The sequence below is a fragment of the Melanotaenia boesemani genome, chromosome 23 (genome assembly GCF_017639745.1).
Source record: "Melanotaenia boesemani isolate fMelBoe1 chromosome 23, fMelBoe1.pri, whole genome shotgun sequence".
In the NCBI taxonomy this organism is placed as follows: domain Eukaryota; kingdom Metazoa; phylum Chordata; class Actinopteri; order Atheriniformes; family Melanotaeniidae; genus Melanotaenia; species Melanotaenia boesemani.
In genome coordinates this window covers 8575771-8597197 of record NC_055704.1, presented here as the reverse complement: position 1 = coordinate 8597197, position 21427 = coordinate 8575771, and the positions used below count along the sequence as shown (strand labels likewise).

General features: G+C 38.9%; 1 protein-coding gene across 5 annotated transcripts in view; it reads left to right on the top strand.

Annotated features, from left to right (window-relative positions):
- The window catches only part of usp6nl (USP6 N-terminal like), a 104335-nt gene that overhangs the window by 65466 nt on the left and 17442 nt on the right, over positions 1-21427 (top strand). For 4 of the 5 annotated variants that reach the window (XM_041976976.1, XM_041976975.1, XM_041976972.1 and 1 more), the window contains 5 exons: positions 4528-4601; positions 10373-10452; positions 12549-12588; positions 14255-14335; positions 21250-21357. In XM_041976976.1, coding sequence (XP_041832910.1) covers positions 4528-4601; positions 10373-10452; positions 12549-12588; positions 14255-14335; positions 21250-21357 — 383 coding nt within the window. Of the gene's footprint in view, positions 1-3184; positions 3276-4527; positions 4602-10372; positions 10453-12548; positions 12589-14254; positions 14336-21249; positions 21358-21427 lie in introns of those variants that run through there. The other variant, XM_041976974.1, reaches the window with a different exon arrangement.

Here is a 21427-nt window from a genome sequence, read left to right as displayed (position 1 = left end):
ATCCTGTCATAAAAATGCCAGCCAGCTCAATAAGGAGCATGTTTGTTCGGAGCGTTTAGGAATTCCAGTTTAGCCTTTCCTCCCGTTGAACCCCGGAGACCCCGAGAGGAAGTTGAAGAATGACTGTAGTCAAATAAAAGGCTGTAAAACCGGCCGGAGGAAAGGAATCATAACTATTACACAACTTCTGAAGTGAGTGAAGAGTTTTAAGCTGTTTATAGTTGAGAGCTTGTCCATTTGTGGATGGTTTAATTTGCTTTTTTATGCACATTCTCTAAGATTTATATTCTTTCATTTTAAAAGGCATAATTTTAGTCTCTTTGTAAACCTTCCAAGTCAGCTTGTTTTAGTCAGATTAGTTAGTGAACTTGTACTTTACCACAATCATCCTACGTTGAGCTGATATTCAACCACTGAATGTGTTTTGGTAGTATAAGATATGATTTATTTCTTTTAATGTCTACATAGCTATCTCGTCTTGCATGCCTGACAGCCCTCCTCACTCAGCAGTAAATGCTTCAGTCTTGATAACAGAGTGGCTTTGTTGCTAATTCTTTTCATCCAGTAACAAGATTAGCTACTTTATGGACAGTCTGTAGTAACAAGGCAACAACAAGATCTTTCTATTGTGGCAAACAAAGATGGAGACTAGGCCCAGGTCATGCTGTTCCTTCTCGCTAAGGACATTTACAGGACACCAGTGTGAGGACACATTCACACCAGCCCTTTTGATTCAAGTCCTTGTCCATTTGCACGGAAAGTAGCTTCATTTAGAGAATTGTGAGAAATGTGCAAATGGACTCTGATTCAAATAGAGTTAGAAGGAAGTGGACTCTGGTCTACCTGCAAATGGGGGTTTTGGTCCATTTTAACTGAACCAAATACAAAACAAAGGTCATTGTGGGTTCAAAGCAGGGCATTGTGGGTAAACAGAACCAAAACATTCATGTATGTGAGACCATACATGCATGTGAGACTCTGTCCGGGAGAAGTGGCTCATGGTCAGACGTGGATGAACTCAATAAAAGTTCTGACAGAAATATGGTCAATCCAAACCGCTTGGATCGAATGCAGCTCCATGTGGTGGAAACAGAAGTCCTTCGTTAACCAAAAGATGAGGCAGTTTTCTTCTTTGTTGTGTGTCTTGACTTCTCCTTCAGCCATTCTTGATGCCTCTGGCGGGGAGTGGAAAACCTTATTTAAAATTTTTGATTCGTTTGAGTCGTGCAGAATGGACGAGAACTGAGCCCATCCGCATGAAGAACAAAAAGGTGTAAACTGGCGGAAGCTGCCTCAACAAAAAGGTTCAGCTTTCAAAAACTTAATTCAACTCGTTCTGTGCAGTTCCTGTCCTCACACAACTGCTGCTGACTACCTGCGTGTTACTGAACTACAAGTCATATGTTTGAACTACAAGATGAGGTCACCACTGCATCACTTCTGGTATCGAAGACATTCCCTTTCCATTAAGATCTTTTGGTCATTTGATTCAGGACTTGCGTTTGTGTTTTGCAACTCGGCACTTGTAGAAGTGCTTAACATATTTTTATTTGTTTCCTAACATGTAAATTTGTTTCCATATATGTATTTTTTTAAGTAGAAGTAGTGTGTTTTGAACCTCTCAGCCACTGTACCTTCGTTGTGGTTAGACACATACACTTGACAGCAAATTGTTTCCTACATTAGAATGAGTCTGTTAACAGCTATTTTCACACAAGTTTTCAGATGGTGGTCTGGAAAAAAAGAAAATATGCTGGAGTAATGGTGTGGGGGATCATTTTTTTTATTTTTGATGGTACACTTTGATTTTATGACCACAGTATAGCATCTTCTAATGGCTACTTCCAGCAAGATAAAGTATCATGTCACTCAATAGAAGCTTTAAAAACTTGCGTGTTGATAGTGTGACAGATTTGCAGTGAGATATCATCCTGCCGTCAATAAAACCCTTCAGATTTAGAAAATGACCGTGTAAATACTTCCTCCTCTTCCAGGTGTTTTTTAGGTAGGTGTCTCGTTACGCTCACTCTCCACCGACTGCTTCTGCTTACTTTGTGTGATTTATTATTACTCTATTACTACGTGCTGCACACAGGATTCAACATAAACACAACATGACCCCACTTAATATTGTGTGTGTTGGAGCCTCTCACAGTTGGCTTAATCAGGAAGTGTGTGTGTTTGCGGTGTGTAAACTGTTGGTGCTGATTTACAACCTGAAGAGCAAAGAGAAGCGAGAGGAGTTTTCAGCATTTACACGGTGTACATTCTGTAAACACTGAGAGGCTTTCAGCGCCACGGTGACATCCTCTTCATGGTTTAAAGGAGCTCCTCTTCATCCAGACACTCATCCTCGCAGGCTGAGGTCAGGCTGGCCGCACTCGCACCGGTTTGAGGGGCTAGAGCTAAAATAAAACAGCCTGCCTGTGATGGTGGAGTGATGTGTGCAGCAAGAAATGTAATGAATGAAGCAGGATAACTTCGTCTTTTTTTTGGTCATTTATGTCTTTTTTGTTTGTTTTACAGCTCTATCAGTCACTTTGAGAAACAAATCTATACATTGAAGACTTTCCACTTGTTAAAACTTGATATTTCTTCATGTTGTTTGGAATATTAAGCTAAAATAACCTGTAAATATTGATTTAATTGTCACTGATAATATCATATAGTGACCACATTTAACAGGTTTGGGAAGTGAGGATATGCAATTAATCCAGGAGTTGCAAAGGTTGGCTCATTTATAGTCAAAGTCTCAGTAAATATGAATTAATTGGAGCTGAAGATGAGCTGAAGCCCGAAGGTATCAAGTTAAAGATTAAATTCGTTGTGCTTGTTTAAAGAAAAAAAAGTGCTTTTTGGTATAGTTGTTTTTGTTCAAATCTCAGTATTAACTTTATATAGGTAATAAAATTACTGCCATGTTTTCCATAAAGCAGCTGCTTAGCACACGGTGCTAAATAACTTACTCATGCAAAGGAAAATGTGTCTGAAAGACCATGAACACCTCTGTAGAAAACTGATCTTTGGACTTTCAAGCTAAATTTATGGTTGAAAAAGTTTGTCGCTGCAGGCACCTGTGCAGCCAATCAAAACCTCAAAAATACAATTACTGTAAATGTTTAAAAATATGAGCACTTTAAACCCTGTCATCACATTTTTGTTGCTCTTTCATGTCACTTCTCAGAAAACTAAAGGAACAAAACTACAGCGAGTCCAACACATGTAAAGCAGTGGTATGAAAAACATTGTTGGAATGCAGCTTGACATGGTACAGGGTAAGTGGTGAACTGGTAGAGATTTTCTTTTAATAAAAGGAAAGATTTACCAGAACTGAAATGGAATGACACAGAATAATAGAAAAAAAGTTTATTTTTTTTCAGGGAACAAGAATAAGATTAATGTCTTGAAACTGTTTTGCGTCAATGAAAGTTGATCAAGCCATAGAAGTTGGTCCTACCAACTCCTAAAGGTTTCCCAACTTTTCTTGATACCTTATAACCATTCTGTTGGTCATAAATCAGCGTTGGAACACAATATGGTGCCATACCTTGGAAGCATTATTTAAATAGTGGTGCAGAAAGTAGTGTGTTGCTATAAAAATGGTAATTAACAATGTAGGAGCTACTGTTATGGGTGGGAATCGTCCTGCACATGCAGATGTTATGGTTTTGTTTACCCACAATGCCCTTAACGTTGTAGTCTGCTTCCTGTATTTGGTTCACTTGACGCTAACCGAGTTGACTTCTTTAATCTGTATCAGAGTTTCATTCCCACCTCCTCAAACTTGCCGAACTTTCCGAGCAAACATAGACGCCGTAGCACTTCCACGCGCTAGCTGTAAAGCAGAGGGTCCTGGTTGATTTCCTGTTTAATCATCATGTTTGTTGTACACGTCACTCACGGTCCAGGCGCTACATTTCTGTAATCTTGAGTTTTGCTTTTTGCGTTCCTCAACATTGTTTTATTAGATAACATTTGAAGAACATTTGTACATCGATTCAGACTTGTCTGCATTGCGATGCGGCTAAAAAACACAACTTTTTTCTTTCACACCTGCAGACCATCATAACACCTAAAAGTGTAAATCACTTTCTCTACAGAGAAATTGTTCATTCAGTCATCTCTTTTACCATCAAAATGCTCAGAAACTGGAAAAACAATTTAAACAAGCGTTTAACAACAGCAAAATGATCCTAAACATACTGTAAAATCCACAGTGGGTGATCTTTAGAAGCACAAGCTGAAGGTTTTTGTCACTCGTCTCAGATTTCTGATCTTGACATCATTGAAAATCAGTTCACAGATTTTTAAGAGCCGCGGACACAGGAATTCTCCGGAAAGTGAAAGTATTTGCAGGAAGAACAATGAATATGTCCCATTATTCCCTAAAATATGAAAAGTATCATCTTTAACCTTAATCATGCTGACTTTGACTTCTCTGTCTTGTGTTAGTTCTGTATTATTTGATAGTTTGCTTTGTAACTGTCCATTCATCTTTCCTTTTCTGTCTTTTTTTGTTCTGTCCAGCGTCTGATACCGAGCAGGATGCGGCTGTGAAACTGGACCAGGAGCGGGCTGAAATAGTCGCCAAATATGACAAGGTAAAAACTTCAGTCAGCAGGAAACTGTAGGCTTGAACAAAAGATTTTATTCACTTGTGGTTATCCACAGCCACATTCCAGCCACTCGCTCCTGCTGAGACTCTCCCAAACTTCATAACTGTGGTCAGTCACTCTATAAATCACTGCCTTATTGCCCGTGAAACACAATAATAACAGCATGCAGTGAACAGAACTGCTGCATTTCACGAGGTTATTTACTCTGTAAAAGCCACGTTTCACATGCCGTATTTTCAGTTAAAGCTCAGCATCTGTCAAGGAAAATTAACATGTTAATGATGCATTTAAACGTCACTTTGACAATTGAGAGCCAAAAAGAGAGGAAAAAGTCTATCCTGCAGGATTGTGGATTTAATCAAAGGAGGAGGATAAATATGCAGCAAATTGCTCGTTAAAATAAAGAAAGGATTGATATGATGTCATCGTCATGGATTGAAGAGACACTCGTTCTAAAATAAGTAAAACTTTATTTTTGAACAAAATAAGGACACAAATTACCCTGTTAAAGTCTAGTGTTGTATTTTGGCATTTATTTAAATTTTAGGCATGCTTAAGACAATGTAAAAAAAAAAATAAAACTAGTCATTTTTTACTAAGATTGTAAAAGAAAAAAGAAAAAGTGCCTTCAACATCAAATATCAAGTCTACAATTGGTTTTAAGAAAAACAGAAGACAGAAGCAGTGTGTGAAACACTAAGTCTATCTTTCAGCTTCTACAGGAGTTAGGAGGGTCAGGAGCAGTGAGTCAGTGCTGCTCGTCAAATGCACTGATGAACCCCTTTGATGCATAGTGTCCACTACAGTGGACACCTATTTAAAGGCTGCATATTTGCAAATTAGCCACTTAAGTGGACATTAGTGAGTCACCCAATACACTTCCACCCACTACAGAATAAATAAATATAAAAATGTAATATACAGTATATAATGTACATACATTGTAATTACCAAGTTTGACTCAGTGATTAACAGGTCAAGACAATGATACAGCTATGTTTTTGTAATAGGACATTACTTATAACAAAAATATTAATATTTTAAACAACAAAAAATTAAAAAAAGTAGAAAAAGATCAAAAAATACAGAAAAGCTTACAAGAAGAACTTCTGTAGAAGTCAAATATTGTATGCTGAAAAAATGTGGCATTGTTTTTCAAAAACTCATGCATCAGAGTGTTAATTCATCATCAGTGTGAGCTGCTCCTGTCATTTTGCTGCCTGGCAGCTTTCAGGTGTGTGTTAACACAGTGCCCGGGAGGAAAGACATCAGCAACGATTTTACAGAAGCAACTGTTGATGCCCATCAATCAATCATCAGTCTGGGAGAAGTTAGAAAGTCTTTTCCAAACTACATTGATCTGCGCGGACAAAAGATCATTTAGTGGAAAACATTCAACACTGCTACCACAAAGTTCAGCTCAGGGTAAGGCACAGTGTTCAGAATAGGGCTGCAACTAATGACTATTCTAATAATCGATTAGTCATCGACTATTAAAACCAATAGTCGACTAATCGGATTATGTATGTTATAATTATTAAATGACAGCTTATTTGACTTTCAGCTTTTAAATCTTGCATGAGGTTATGTGAGTCCGACGTGCCTCCTCTTTAAATGTTCGAGCATTGCAGACGAACTTCCATGATACGCAAGGTCCGCTTTGAAAATCTCACTTGTATTGAATTTATTTTTTAAGTTTAACGTGAAGTTTTTTCAGACTTTTATGGCTTCTGCTGCCATTTTGTTCCGTGCTCCTGCTGCCATATTTTTCCCCTGGCGGACTTTAATGCGCATGTGCAACTCTCAGCAAGATTGGAAAGAAGACGATGTCTCACTCTGTAGGTTTTTTTTTTTGTTTTGTTTTTTTGCCGGTTAAATTCGTTGTAGACTATTGTTGACAGCGTTGACTAATCAACGGGATCAATAAAGTATCTATCTATCTATCTATCTATCTATCTAATCGTTGCAGCCCTAGTTCAGAAAACTATAAATAACCCAAGATCTACATCTCAGACTCTCCAGGCCTTAGTTGGTGTGTTAAATGTTAAAGTTCATGAGAGCACAGTTAGAAAAAGACTGATATGTATGACTGGTTTGAAAGGATTTCAGAAGAAAGCCTCCTCTCACTGAAAAGAACATAGTAGCACGGCTTTGGTCTGAAAAGCAGCATCTGAACAAACACAAGACTTCTGGAACTATGTCCTTTACACAGACTAGACCAGGGGTGCCCAGCTCCAGTCCTCAAGCGCCTGCAGGTTTTTGATGTGTCCCTGCTCCAAAACCACCTGACTCAAATTGATGAGTCATTGTGCAAAACTTAATAGGCTGTTGGATCTATTTCATTTGAGTCAGGTGTGTTGAAGCAGGAAACATTGGAAAATCTGCAGGACAGCGGCCCTCAAGGACCGACTTTGGGCACCCCTGGACTAGACCGAGGGCAAGTAACTCCAGTCCTAGAAAGCCACCTTCCTGCAGGATTTAGGTGTTTCCCTGCTCTGACACCTGATTCAAATTAAATGGATCCAACTGCTCATCAGGTTTTGCTCAGTGACTCATTAATTTGAATCAGGTGTCTTGAAACCAGGAGATATCGAAAACTTGCAGGACTGGAGTTCTCTAGGACCAGAGTTGCCTACCACTGGACCAGACCAACTCCATGATGTTTGCTCAGAATGAACAGCAGCACATTTTTGGGAGAAAACCAAACATTCTGGCTAATGTGACAGGACAACGATCCCCAACAGAGCAGAAGATCTGCAACTGAATGACATAAAAATAAAGAATGAAGGTGTTGACATGATCCAGTGAAAGTCCAGACCTCAGCCTGATTGAAATGTTGTGGTGGGACTTTTAGAGATCTGTGCCGAAACAAACATCAGTAGTTTTTGCATCATATCACCTCATGTTTGTAGATTTGGGTTAATGTATATTTCCTGCACAAGTGCCCATCATGTCTTTGTGTGTGTGTGTGCTGATGTTTTCTGAGCAATATATTGATTTCACAGCCAGGCAATATCAGCTGGACCAGCCCACCCTCCTCTATTTGTAAATGAGTCTTTTTAATTTAGTCCTGCAGGCTGCATAATCAGCTGCCTCATTAAGGGTGAAGAAACCATGGAGAGCTGAGATGATGGAGGGGTGTGTTTGTGTGTGAGAGAGAGAGAGAGAGAGAGAAAGAGAGTAAGTGTTTGGCAAAGCAGAACAAGGCACAATCAGAGCTAAATCAGTGTTATTGTCGCTGTCAAGGTTGTGAGGAGTTTAATGGAGTCTGTTATCAGGGTGACCACACACACTTAGTGCTCGTTTCACAGCAGCCAAATTTCATTTATGGATATTAAGAATGATTTTTTTCTTTTTTGTAGAATGTGCAGAACTGAGTATGTTGTTTTTTTATTATTATGAAGTTGGTACTTAGATTAGTTTTTTTTTTGTTGTTTTTTTTTAACAGACTAGCTTGATTTTTAAGTCAAATTCTTTGCCATATCCCCTCTTCAGTAAAGGGATTCAAATTATTTATCTCCTAAGCTAGTTCCAGTCTGAGTTGGAAAGCAATAAAGAAGTGTGCTTCTGGTTAAACAGGTGTGAATGTGGTAGTTCACTAGAAGCTCGAAACAGGAGCCAAAGTCAGGACCAGAACCTTAACCGTGCCAGTTTTAAAGCACCATCAGTCATACAGTCACTGTGTTCCTCTCAGAAACGCTGTCTGGTACTGGTATCATGGCACACAAACCAGTTTTGTTCCAGACTGTGTCTCATGTGTGGTTTAATAAAGGTAACACAAGCAGGGAGGACAACTTGTTTCTTCCAGAAACGCTTCCTCTTTTAACACCTTTACACACTTTGGGCTCATTTACCTGAGTAAAGTTTGACTGGTCTGACATGTACACTACATATTTTTTAAAGAGCTCTGGTGGCCTTCTAGACTACTATACTAAGGATTTAGCACCAGTCTCTGAGATTCCTGAGTTTTAAAAAAAGCTTCATTAGAGGTCATTCAGTTCTTAGCTGATACATTAAAACAAGTTTAGCTTCACATAAAAGTACAGAAATACACATTTAAAGTAGATTTACAGCTTAATTCTACTGCTCAGGTTTTTTACAACCTTAAGATGCAGCTTCTGCAGACTTTGTGTCCTTTATCCCTCCACCATCCTTTTCTTTATCTATCGGGTTCATGAGGGTAAATTAACTTGAGATGTTTTTGAATGATGGGGTTCAGACAATGACGCAGGTGAGCATTTCACACCTGTTACCGCTCACACACATACACACACACACAGTTTTTCCATCTCATAAACACACACTTACGCCAACGCTCCTTCCCAAGGGCACTGAAGCCGAGGCTGTTCTTGTAATCTCGCAGCCAATCAAAACATGATTCTCTGCCCCAGAGGTACGTGGGCAGCATGTAATTGGAAGCTCAATCTGAAGACTGTTTCAGTTTCTATCAGACCACAACCTGCGTCAGACACAAACAGATATGTTGATTAGTCTTCTGCAGAACTGGTTCCGTATTTCATCTGGGAAAGGGCAGAAAATAGTCTTAACTTCCCAGGTGGCATTTTGAGTTTGATAATTCTGTAATTCAGAGTAGTCTGAGAGCTCGTGTCATTTGCTCTGGCAGAATTTGTCTAATCAGGCTAATCAGAACCATTTATCTAACATGGATTAGGTTTAATGCAGTGACAGCCAAGATGGCTGCTGCTGATGATGTGAAACATTTTTTCTACAGTTTTGCTGTATTTAAATGGATGCACATGCAGCATATCGTTATAACGTACCTATAAGGCAGGGATCACCAATTCCGGTCAAGGGACGGTGTCCTGCAGGCGTTAAATGTTCCCCTTCAGCAACAGACCAGATTCAGATGAGTGGGTCATTAACAGCATTGTGCAAAACTTGACAACAAACTCATGAAGATCCATTTTATTTGAATCGGTTATGTTGTAGTTAGGGGTGTTGAATTTAATTGTTTCTACGATGCATCAAGATGCGGACGTGGACGATTATGCATCGAAGCAGCAACAAATCATAATCACTTATAATAATGTATTGTATATACATTAGTATAGTAGGCCAGGACAAAAACGGGAGAGGACGCCCAAAATGCCAACGATGCCTAAAAACTGCACAATGTGTGGAGAGGGCAGCATCAGTGGTGAAGATGTGGATGCAGGTCAGTGCAGTGCAGTTGTGGGGAGCTGCATGCAGAATAAATGAGACCACTGAGATCAGAGTTTTTTTATAACCCAGATGCATTGAGCTCAGGTACTCAAATAAAAGGCACCACCCACTCGGGATCCAGCAACCTATTCGGAGAGGACAGATCATTACTTGGATTACTTGAGCGTGCAAGGTCAGGACTGTTGCAGTCCTGTGTGTGCATAAGAAACATAAAAGTTTTAAGAGTTTCTGAGGTTAAAATGTGGCTGCGCTGACACCAAAACTAAATCTACACTACTGGTTATTGTGAAGACGTAATAATGAAGAACACGATGAATATGGGAAGGAAATATTAAAGAGAATTGTGTTTCTATGAACCACGTGGAGCTGTTTTTAGAGGGGAATTAACATGCATATACATTCTATGAGACTGCTTTAGAGTCACTGTACAGCTCATGTTCAAAAACAAATTTTATGTTTTGCTCAGTTCTTATATCTAAGACCCAGTGCATCCTTGAAAATCTCACAAAGCTCTGAATCTTTCTTTTCAAATCCTTTATTCCCTCTGTTTCATTCTGTTGTTTTGGTTCCAGGGAAAAGAGGCTACCGTGGAGCCCTGGGAGGACACCAACTTCCACCTGTACAAAGTCGTTGACCGTTTTGGCTTCGTCCAGTAAGACACACACAGAAAAGCATCACAACTTTCAGTCACCCCTGAAAGACCATTAATAACCTCAGCAGCTGCTGAACGGTGGGATCACAACAGAAGAGAGAGCGACTGTACAGCCTGATGTTGCTGAGGGAAGAGTGTGTGTGGCTTTGGCTGCCAGGCTCCTCAACAGCCCTGTGTTGGTGTTATATATAGGCTGGCACATGCAGGCAGGAAACAATGTGGTTAGCCATAATCATAGAGCAGGAGTGTTAGCGTGGAGCAATACGATCCAGACTTTACTGTAGGGGGTGTAAGTTGGAGAGAGTGATGGGGAGGGTGGTTGAAGACAGAAACCTCTGGGTTACATGATTGTTTCAGACAGGGACGGAAGTATCCTGAGGTGGAGGTCACAGAGTGGACAGAAGGAGGACATTGAAGACCAGGGAGGATGTTTCAGGGTGGACAAGCTGGCAGAGAAGACTTCTAATCTTTTAACTTGCTTTGAGTGTTTTTTTGGTTGATTTCAACAAATTAAATTGAGCTTGAAAAGGAAGCAAGTTTATTGTTTATTTTAAGTTTATTTATCAGATGATCCAAACTTGTATAATTCATACAACCCTTCTGACAAAAGTAAAATATAGATCAGAAAACTGAGAACATCTGTAATTTTCAGTTAGTTTGCAGCACCTTATTTGATCAAATGAGAGACCACATCAATGTTCAGCTCAGATGGGTCCAGCATATTTGAGATGGGACCAGTCAGGAGTACCAGCTGTAAATGTGCAGTTCCAACAGTGAAGCATGGGGGTGTAAGTTTGATGATATGGGACTGCAGGAGAGCAGAAAGTGATGAAATGACATTATTTAGGGAGTGTAATGATATGAGGCAGCTTCACGTATAAATAAAAAGTAAAGAGAGAAAGGAAAGAAAAATATTGGAACTTTATTAACAAGTGAAGTGTTGGCTTTCTTGGATCTAACACAGTGGTTCTCCTATGCTTTTTGTAGTGCTACCAAAACATGAACAAATTTGTTGTACCAATTAGCAAATCATGAATCAACTGACATTTCAACAACTCAGATCTTAGCATCTTAACATTCAGACATTGAAAACTAATCTCAACACAAGGAGTAAGGACATTAATGTTTGGTGGATTGCAATAAATCTTATACTGATGGAAAGCCTGTTTTATTTCCTGTAAATCGAGCCACATATGTAAGGAAAAAACATTGTGGAATAAGCAGAGAGTTGTTTGTGGGTTGTGTCCATGAAAAACTTGTCAAATCTTCTCTGCCAATGCCAAACAGCTGATTCTGCTATTGGATCAGTTTATAGTTAAAAAAATCAAACTGGAGCTGATGCACAATTAAATTAAAACATTTTCAGAGAGTAAGTTCTGACATTAACACTCAAATGTGCAACCAAGCATGAAGGAATAATAACATTAAAAAAAAGCCAACGTAACAAGCTCTGCTTGGTTATCCTTTCTTATAGTATTAAATCTAGTTTCTGCTCATGCTTTTAGTTTTCAGCTTTTGTTTAAATGTTAAATCTTAGAATAGAAAGACATATATAATGTTAACTGTTGCCTATTTATTCTTGTAATAATCTGGATGTAGAATCTATTTTTTTTCACTGTTCACTTTCAGCTTTAAACAACTTGTTTTAAAGCCAGAAAGGGCACTACTAGAGATTATTGGAAAAGCTCTCCCTGCGGTTATTGAACTCTGACTTCTCTGTTTACTGTTTGTTCTGGTAAATGTCAGGTAGCAGGAGATGAAATCACAATGCTCACTGACTCTGTCTCAAAGGAAAACACTCCTGCAGAGGCTTAGAAACTCAGATAAACAGAGGGGAGATGAAGGAAACTCCAATCTGTTATTTCCTGTTCTTGACGTGTAATGTTCACTGCCTCTGATAACCAGACGAGTCTGACTTCATCTATCAGTGTTCCTGGAAGGATTATGTTTAAATAAACAATGATTTCCATCTGAGATATTTATCATACATGCAGGCAGGTTTGACTAAACTTCAGTTTGTGATATAATCTGAAGTTAACTACAGGTTCTGAGATAAACTCCTAAATACTAATTTCCCTTTTTTCTCCTCTCTACAGTGAAAATGAACTTCCATCCTACGACTCGCTGGAGGAGAAGGTGGGTAAAAAGCAAAATTATAAAAATTTACATGGAAAATTTACAGTTACAAAAATTACATGAAAATGTATTCATGACTTTTCCAGCTTTGTCAATAGAAACACAGCAACTTAGAGTACAAGAGTAAAAAGATCCTGTTTTCGTTTCTCCTGGTGCCAAAAAGATGTGAAGATTAGATAAACTGGACAGAGGACAACAAATATAAAATTATGGGGGGTGGATAATTAATCTGAAGAACTGAATATGAACGTCTGTCCAGATGATCCCACACTGCTTCAACAATGTTGAGGTCCGGGCTCTGGGGAGGATTCATCTCTTCATCAGACCTTTTCCACTGATTTTCAGTCCAGTTCCTGTGTTATGTGGCATAGCTCAGGCTTTTCTCCCTGTTACCCTTCCTTAGGAATGCCTTCTTGACAGCCATATCCTTCCATGCAAGCAATTTCTGATTCTGAGGCTTCGGCCAGCAGTAGACGGATTAGCTGAAGGTCCAGATGCATCTCAGGTTCTAGTTCAGGTCTTTGCTGGATTTATTATTGGACTTATCCTGTTCATCTGCTCTATAGTTGTTTTTTTGTTTTGTACACACTGCACAACATCCATTTGAAAATGTTTTTTTTGCTAAGTTGTCTGTGTGTTGACACAACACTGGGTCATCCCTTGAGTTAGGAGCCTTTTTGTGGCAGCTCAGAGCTACGTGGCTAAAGAAACAAACGTTAGGTACAAGGACTGGACTGAAAAAGTGAAAAGGCAGAAAAAAAAAACTTTGAAAGACCTTCAGAAAGTCTGAATAATTATTACAGAAGATTATAAAAAAGAAGAAAAAGTCTGACTGCTGGGAAGAGAAATATAAAGAAGGGCTGGATCAGGGCTAAAACAAGCATGTCCAGAGCAGCAAATGAACTGAGATCCTGGTTTAATTAATCAAAGTGAAGATAAAGTTCCTAATTCCTGAACTCATGGAGATTTATTGCAGTCAAAAGATTTTACAGATAAGACCACAACAAATAGCTAGATTTGTTTTATAAATAGAACAGTAGCTGATCTTTGTTCTCCCCTCAGTAACAGTTATCTTCACCCACTTCCTTCATTTCAGGAGAAAAATCCAAATATTCTGTTTTGCTGCATCTTTAACAAGCTTCTTGTCCAGGATTTTAAATATAGTTCAGTCAGCTGTTTATGTCACATGCAATAAGCACACAGTCAGTCATTTCTATCTTTTCTGTCAGACTTGTGTGGATCTTTTTTTCTTCAGCTTTGGCTTAAAAATAGACTGTTTTGTCTCTTTTGAATTCTCCTACATTAATGTTTTGTGCCATTTCCAGTACCTCAGGCAGCGTTTTCATGCAGTATGTTGTGTGTGTTGACACATCAAACAGGAAGAACAAAGCAATTAATTTCTCCTAAAATAGAAAATGTTTTCCTAAATTAATTAAACCAAAAGTGTTTGTCATGTTTAAATCCAGTTCACACTCAATGCAGCAAATTTAAAATGTGCTTTGTTTCTGAAAAACCAGCCCAGAGCATCTGCCCGGTTTCATACATGAAGTTTATTCACCTGCAGCATCTTCCTTTTTCCTGACTGTGGTTCCCACCAGTGGGAGTGTAGCCACAGAAAAGCTTCTGCATGGGAAACTTTCTGATGTCTCACTTCTCATTTCCACAGCAAAAACACACGGAGTTAGAGAGGACCACCAAATGGCTGAAGATGCTCAAGAGTTGGGACAAATACAAGAACAGTGAGAAGGTGAGGTGAACATGGTTTATTTGGCCAATCAAAGGTGCCAAATAAATGAGCTGCCAACTGTTTATAGGACCGAACAAGTGAAACTTTTGAGCCGGGGCTCAAATAAGAAAAGCTGCATAGAGGCTGAAAAAAATTCAAGTAGCACAAAGAAATGCCAACATTTCTAGCCACAAAAACCCAACCTGAGCTGACAGGAAGCAGCAGGAATTAAAATAGACAAGAGCATCAACACTTCATAAAATCTGCTTGCTCTGGACACATCTTAGTTTTACTCTTTACACACTGAAATCATTAGCAATGTTTAGGCTGAGTTGGTACCTGTAGGGCTGTACTGGTAGCTTAAATCTAAATGTTTGCTCTGTAGAAACGCAGGTTTGTTGTCTTGCACAAGTGCCATTACTACAAGCATGAACTTGTCTGATGAATGAAGTACAAAACAAATAAGGTAAAAGATAATGGGAGTTATGATAAGAACGTGATTTATTAAACTCACTTCACTTTATCATGTCACTTTAGACACTGACTAAATCTCCAGGGCTACAGAAACACAGTTCATTCACAGATGATGTAGAAAATTTAACTCCAGCTTCTGTTCTGTTGCTCTGAACAACCACACACACAAAGACCACGCTGTGTCCTGTTTTACCTGAATTTCTACTAAAACAGTGGCTCCTATCACCTCCCTGCTACATATTTGTGTTCACTTCATAGTTTCTATATATATGAATGACGCCTCCCAGTGTTCAGTCTGAGGAAATGCATTTTTGTTAGCAAAGATGAAAACTTAACTGCAGTGAGTGGAAAGAGGCACATTTGAGCAGTTTTGTCCTTGTCTACACCTTCACCCAACAAGACTTACTAACCAGCAGAGAACTTTAGGTCTGGCTGGTTTTAAAAGATGTATGAATCAGTTTGTTTGCAGTGACCTGTTTGACTATGGAGCTCTTTGTTTTTGTTTTTTTTAGCCTGTATGCTAATTTGTTTGTCCCACTTCCTGTCCCACAGTTTGATCTCTCTGAAATAAGCCACAAAAGTAAAAATGTACTTGAGACACTTTCCAGGCCTGTATGGAAATAATTCAAAGTAACTGAATTATTTACAAGTAGCTTTGTTGCTTGTAGCTGTGGTGAGAAGCCAAGATTAGACATTTATCACCTTGATGGCTGACCCACATTTAGCTTAAAAAGCTTCAAACAGCTGTAATAAACAACAAAACAAGTTCATCATTTCTTTTTTCATTACATTAATAATCATGAGTTAACTCAATGCACAAGGTGATTACTATCAGTTTTAGGTAAGTGAGAAGTTAAAATCTTTCATCCCTAAATGTTGGAATCATGTTTTAGTACTGGTGTTGCAGAGCTTATTTACGTGTGTGCTGCTTCTGCTGCAGTCCATCTGTTTGAAGGGGAAGCGAGTGTCAGTCTAATTCCCGCAAGGACAATTAGAGGGTGAGGGCCAGTATCTGTTATGGTTGTCTTCATTAGTGACTCTTAGGTCCAGGTTGTGTTGTTGCCTCCAGTGCTTCTTAATTTGCTTTATTTCCATCTGATTTCCTTCAGGAATGTAATGAGCTATGTCTTTCAAAGACAAACGCACCACAAGCGCACTGCCTCATTTTTCAGCATCTTTTTGTTGTTTCCATCACAGCAGAAACATCCGTCTATCCCTCTGTCACATCGTCTGCATCTCCTCAGCGTGATTTTCTCCTCTTTGTCAGCTCAGTAAGGGAACCGTTCACGCCTAATATGACTTTATTTTGTTTCTAACTCACCAGCTGCTGAGAACATTTAGCCCACAGTGGGAAAGAAGCTTTTCCCCTCCCCATGCCATACATGAAACACTGCCTTCAAGTTAAAGTGTTATACTGTATACATAATGGTGAAAGAGCAGAGGTATCTGAAAATTAAATCCTAGTTCTGTGCCTGATAAGTCGGTCACAGCAGGAAAGGAAATGGGCTGATTAATTGTTCTGTTTTTGTGTAAAAAGCTGAAGGATGTGACTACATGAGCTGCTGCTTGTGTTTAGCTCTGTGGTGCAACAGATTCAAATTAAAGGAAGCTAAGATGTAGATGGTATAAAAACAGAATTATAACCCTTTAATGGCTCTTTTGCACAATTATTCAAACCCTTTGTGCTTTTATTACACCTAGCTAAGACCTTGCTATGTCTCCTTTCCAACTACCCACGCACCTAACGTTCATGTATGCCATTGCAGGCTCCATTCATGACTGTAGATTCAGAAAGCTCTTATTTTAGACCAGTCACAAATACAGTTTATCATTGAAGGCATACTGGACTCCAGTAGCAAGTGATGCTGCAACAAAAACAGTCCTGTTATGTCTGCAAGGGTCCAGTAAAATAGTTGTTCCACAACAAGTCTTTCATCCATAAGAACATGCTTTTGGTGAAAATAGCAGGTTTTAAATGAGTAAACCTTTAGGACAGTGGCCAACCAAAACAACCTTGCTGTGTTAACATAAACCTGATTGGGTTTATAAAATGTAGTAAAGAGGGATAGAAATCAAACACAATTAATGTCGACATGAGTATAAAACAAAAAATGTAAAAGGTTCTGAAAACTTCAGGGTTCATTGTGCCGGCAGAGTGAAGGCAGCAGAAGCTGGTCTCAATGAGGGCGTTGTTATTTAGAAAACAACAGATCCAAGCTTCCTATGTGACGCATACAGGTTAAATCTGAAACTCTTCCATTAACTTTAACTTTTTCACTGGCAGAACAGTTTGGAAGCACTTTACCGTTATTGGTCCTTAATTTAATTGATTTAAGGTTCAAAGATTTTTGAGTGAAATCATCATTGACCAAAATTGAAAATATGGAGCAATTAATTTCTCCTAAATAGAAAATGATTTCCTAAATGAATTAAACCAAAAGTGTTTGAGTTGTCATGTTTAAATCCAGTTTGCATTCTTATACATGCTTGCTTATACGGTCGTTATTTATAAGCTTCATTAAGAAAATGTGGAATCGTTTCCATTTGTTTTAACAACCGAAGCATCTTATTTGAATTTGATGTAGGAAATGTTTAATTTAAGGTGTGGTGTGTAACTGTGACAGTCAGAATGCAACACCTTTATTATTACAAAATTATACTGAAATTTAGTTTGAGACCCTAAATACGAGTTCGGTTTACACAATATCCTGCTTTGTTGTCTTAGAAATGTCTTTTATATGATGTAGACATTTTAAAGCAGCTATTATATCTTTGAGGGATTTTTGTGATTTTATATGAATGGAGGTGATTGTGTTAAATCAGTGTGTCTTATACTGATCGTGGTAATCGACCCATATCATACAAGTTGTGATATCGGCAAAATTAAACTCTCTTTCATTGAATTGATTTATCGTGATCAGACTTGTGATTTATACCCTTAGTGCATAAATATGTTAAAACAGCACAGAATGAAAATGTAAAAAAAAACATGCAAACTGACTCAGAGTGGTCCAGCAGATGCAGAAGCACTGACGTCTTCATCAGAACCAAATTACAAGGTTGCTGCACCAGCAACTGGTGCGACCCGAGGATGCTGGTTAGAGGTTAATAGGGTGGAGGCTTTTTTCTTTTTTTAATTTTTAATAACTCTGAGACACACAATCCTCTGGCTTTTAGCATAAACAATCCCAACCACACTACATCAGTGCAACACACCATGACATGGAGGCCAAGTTGGAGATGAGGTCTGATTTAAGACTTTTCATTAACTCTCCGCTCATCCTCACGTCTCTGTAAATCACAACTCAGACTCTGTTTGAGCTGCTGTTTCTCACACGATTCAGCAAAACCAGTTCAGCTTACAAATCAAACATGATAAATCTCCACACGTCTGCACGCCACACCCTCCGGCTTTTACAGCTTTTCAGCAGTCATCTTAAACTACATTAAAATTCACTACAATGTACTCGATTTATCCAGAGCTGGAATCACTAGAAATTTTTACTGTATTGTTTTAGCTTGTTGACGGCGTCTTTATAAAAGCTTTTACTTTGATTGGCCATGAAATTTAAAACAGCCATCAGAGGCCATTTTTGGACTGTAGGAGTTTATAGTGGCTAAAGCTGTAGCTCTGAGACTTTATGGATGTAGAACAATTAAGCACATTATGATGTGTATTTGATTCATTAAACTTTATTTGGGTTGCCACCACACAAAGCTGACAAACACATGCAACATCTGTCTGGTGCAAAAAAATAAAGGTATCAAAGGGTCAATAAAAGTTTACTCAGCTTTAGTAACTTAAAAATCCCACAACAGATGGTCTGGAGAGTCACTGAATGCACCATGGACCCCGTCAATCTTATTCTCCACCTTTTCAGTGTGTTAAATCAGCCTCAATCTGATTAGTTTGGTGTATAAGAACTATTAGCATAACATAGTCAGCATCAGGATCTTGTTTTAATTTAGCTTCTGCTGCGAGTCCCCTGTACGGTCATTTTACAGTCCACACATCTCCCATTTCTGCTGTATATGTTCCGGTCGACTGCAGTTTAATAGCTGCAGCCTCAGAATTCACTGCCACGATGAGCTTTGCTGTTCCAGCAGTTTAGGTTTTAGGACTTCATCTTCCTCACCCGCAGTCTAACTTATTTTCCACCTCTTTGTCAACACTGAATCACTTCAGACTCTTCTGCATGCAGAGCAGTCTTTTTCCCTCTCGGCCCGCAATCTCTCCTGGAGCTCATCCAGCCAGATGGTTGAGGTTCACCTTCCAAAACCCTTCACTTCTGCTCAGGCAGAGAGCAGAGTTCATTCAGGCAAACGCTGCTCATATCTCCGACATCTTTGACACTACAAGGAGAGTTTTCTCTTTTCTGCATCACCTTTGGTTTATTTTACATATCTGTGGTTTACAGTTTTAGAATGAAAGAAAATGTAGCTGTTTTTTTCCACTTTGTGGTCTTTATTTTTTTACACCGTTGTCTGTCTAAAGGCCGTTTATGCTCCCTTACATGCGTTAATAGCAAGATCTGTTTCAATCGTCATGCATCGCCGTCCTCGTAATTCAATGCATCTTTTGCGTTACCATGGTTGTTAAGTCAAGTCCTGCATCAGTTACCTTCAAGTGTAATGTCACATCAGCAGATATAAGGACTGGTGTCAGTTGAAGTGTTTTTCTAGAAAGGTGAAAGATATTTTATACCTTACAGTCGTCAGAAAATTAAATAATGCCACAAAGTTAAAAGAAAAAAAAAAGAAGAAAGGTGCAACAGGTATGAAAAGAACGTTGCAATGTCCTCCCTTTTGGATGAATCCACAACTGATACTGTGTTTCTTTTTAGATGATAAATGACCTCAAAGATTTGTGTTGTTACAGGAGCTCAGTTGTTGTCTCAGATGTCATTCAATGCATACCAATCCTACCCAGGTCATCTCATGGATGGTTTTAGAAGAAAACATGTGGAAACTTGTTTTTGGAGGTTGGATGCAAACAGCTCAGATTAAAGGCAAATCAGTGATTATCACTTATTACTGTGAGCCAAAGCTTCAGACATTCCCAATGCCTGACCCAATATCATACATGCTAAATGTTTTGGAAGTGTCAGTGGGGGGAGGAGTTAAGTTGTTGAGATGCAGCCATTGAGAGCACTAAAGACGAAATGAGGGTCAACGACAAAGGAAATCCAGACAATGAAAACAGTAGTACACGATGATGTAATTTTAAAGCAATACTATTGAACTTTGGCAGATTTTCACACTTTGGTGTCTCACTAACGATGGCTAATTTAGCATTCGTTTTGCATCCTGTCTTTACTCTGAACTCTGTCCAGTCAGTAAAAGGCAGTCCAGTGTTTATTAGCAAAGCTAATAGAAATGTTCATACCAAGCAAGGTCACTAGGTAGCCTAAGTAATCACTCTGAATGCTGTCATCTTTAAAAGGACCTTGTCTGATGTAGTCTAGATGCAAATAGTAAATAAAACTAGCCTTATATGCATTTTTAGGAAATAAATAAAGGTTTTACAAATCAGAAACTTTGTATTAATGAATCTACATGCTCTTCAGAATAATTTATTGCAGAAAGAAACGTCTTAAGTTTTTCAAACAATACCTGGTCTAATGTGCTCAAAGTCCCCCAAAAAACAATGGAACTGCCCTTTGTGTATATCACAAATCAGAAGCTAACTTCAGCAACATAATGCTGCTTTATCTGAACATTTTTTCATCTGTGCTCAGTCACTGTTTAAAAACTAAACAGCCTGATGTTATTGATCTTTTTTTAAAGATGGCATGTCATTCTAAATGGTCTAGACTCCCACCAGTCTATATCCACTCCCCAGCGGCCAGAGAGTGGATGTCGGAAAATATGTGATGTCAAGGAAAGAAAACTACTTCTGTAAACCCCTGCTGCTCTCCCAGTTTAGTTTCCTTAAAGTGTTTGGAAATGTCTGTGATAAAGAAGATCAAACTTATCAATTGGTCCCTTATCAATTAGGTCGGCTTCTCCAGGCTTCAGACTTCACCCTATCAACAAAAGTGACATACCACATCCAACGTTTACATCTATTCAATGTCTCTGCTGTATTGTATGTGCGGTCAAGCATCGGTCTAGGCAGAGCTGACTCTCAATCATTTTCCAAGCCCTGCATAACTGCTGATTTGTTAGTAATGTGTTTATGTGTTTAATAGTAAAGCTGTGCTCATATGGTAAATGACCTCATTGAGATAATAGCCAACATTAGTGCACACTTAAAGTTTTTAAATTATCTATTTTTTTATGCAGCATAAACACAGGAATACTTAAAGCCCTGACACTCTCCACCCACTGATGTTTAATAAAAGGCCTGATGTTTTGTCAGACTGTGAAACCTCTGATCAGGTGTACAGGTGGAGTGTGTCAGAGCCGAGCTCTTTGAAGGCCTTTCTAACAATCACCTACTGTTGTCTGTTTCCTTCCAGCTGGTCCGGAGGATCTACAAGGGCATCCCCCTGCAGCTCCGAGGGGAAGTCTGGTGTCTGCTGCTCGATATTCCCAGAATCAAAGAGGAGAAGAAAGACTTCTATGAGGTAGAGCCAGAACCTCACAACTGTTCCTCACCCCTTCATGAAACATCCTGAACTCTGCAGCATTCATTAC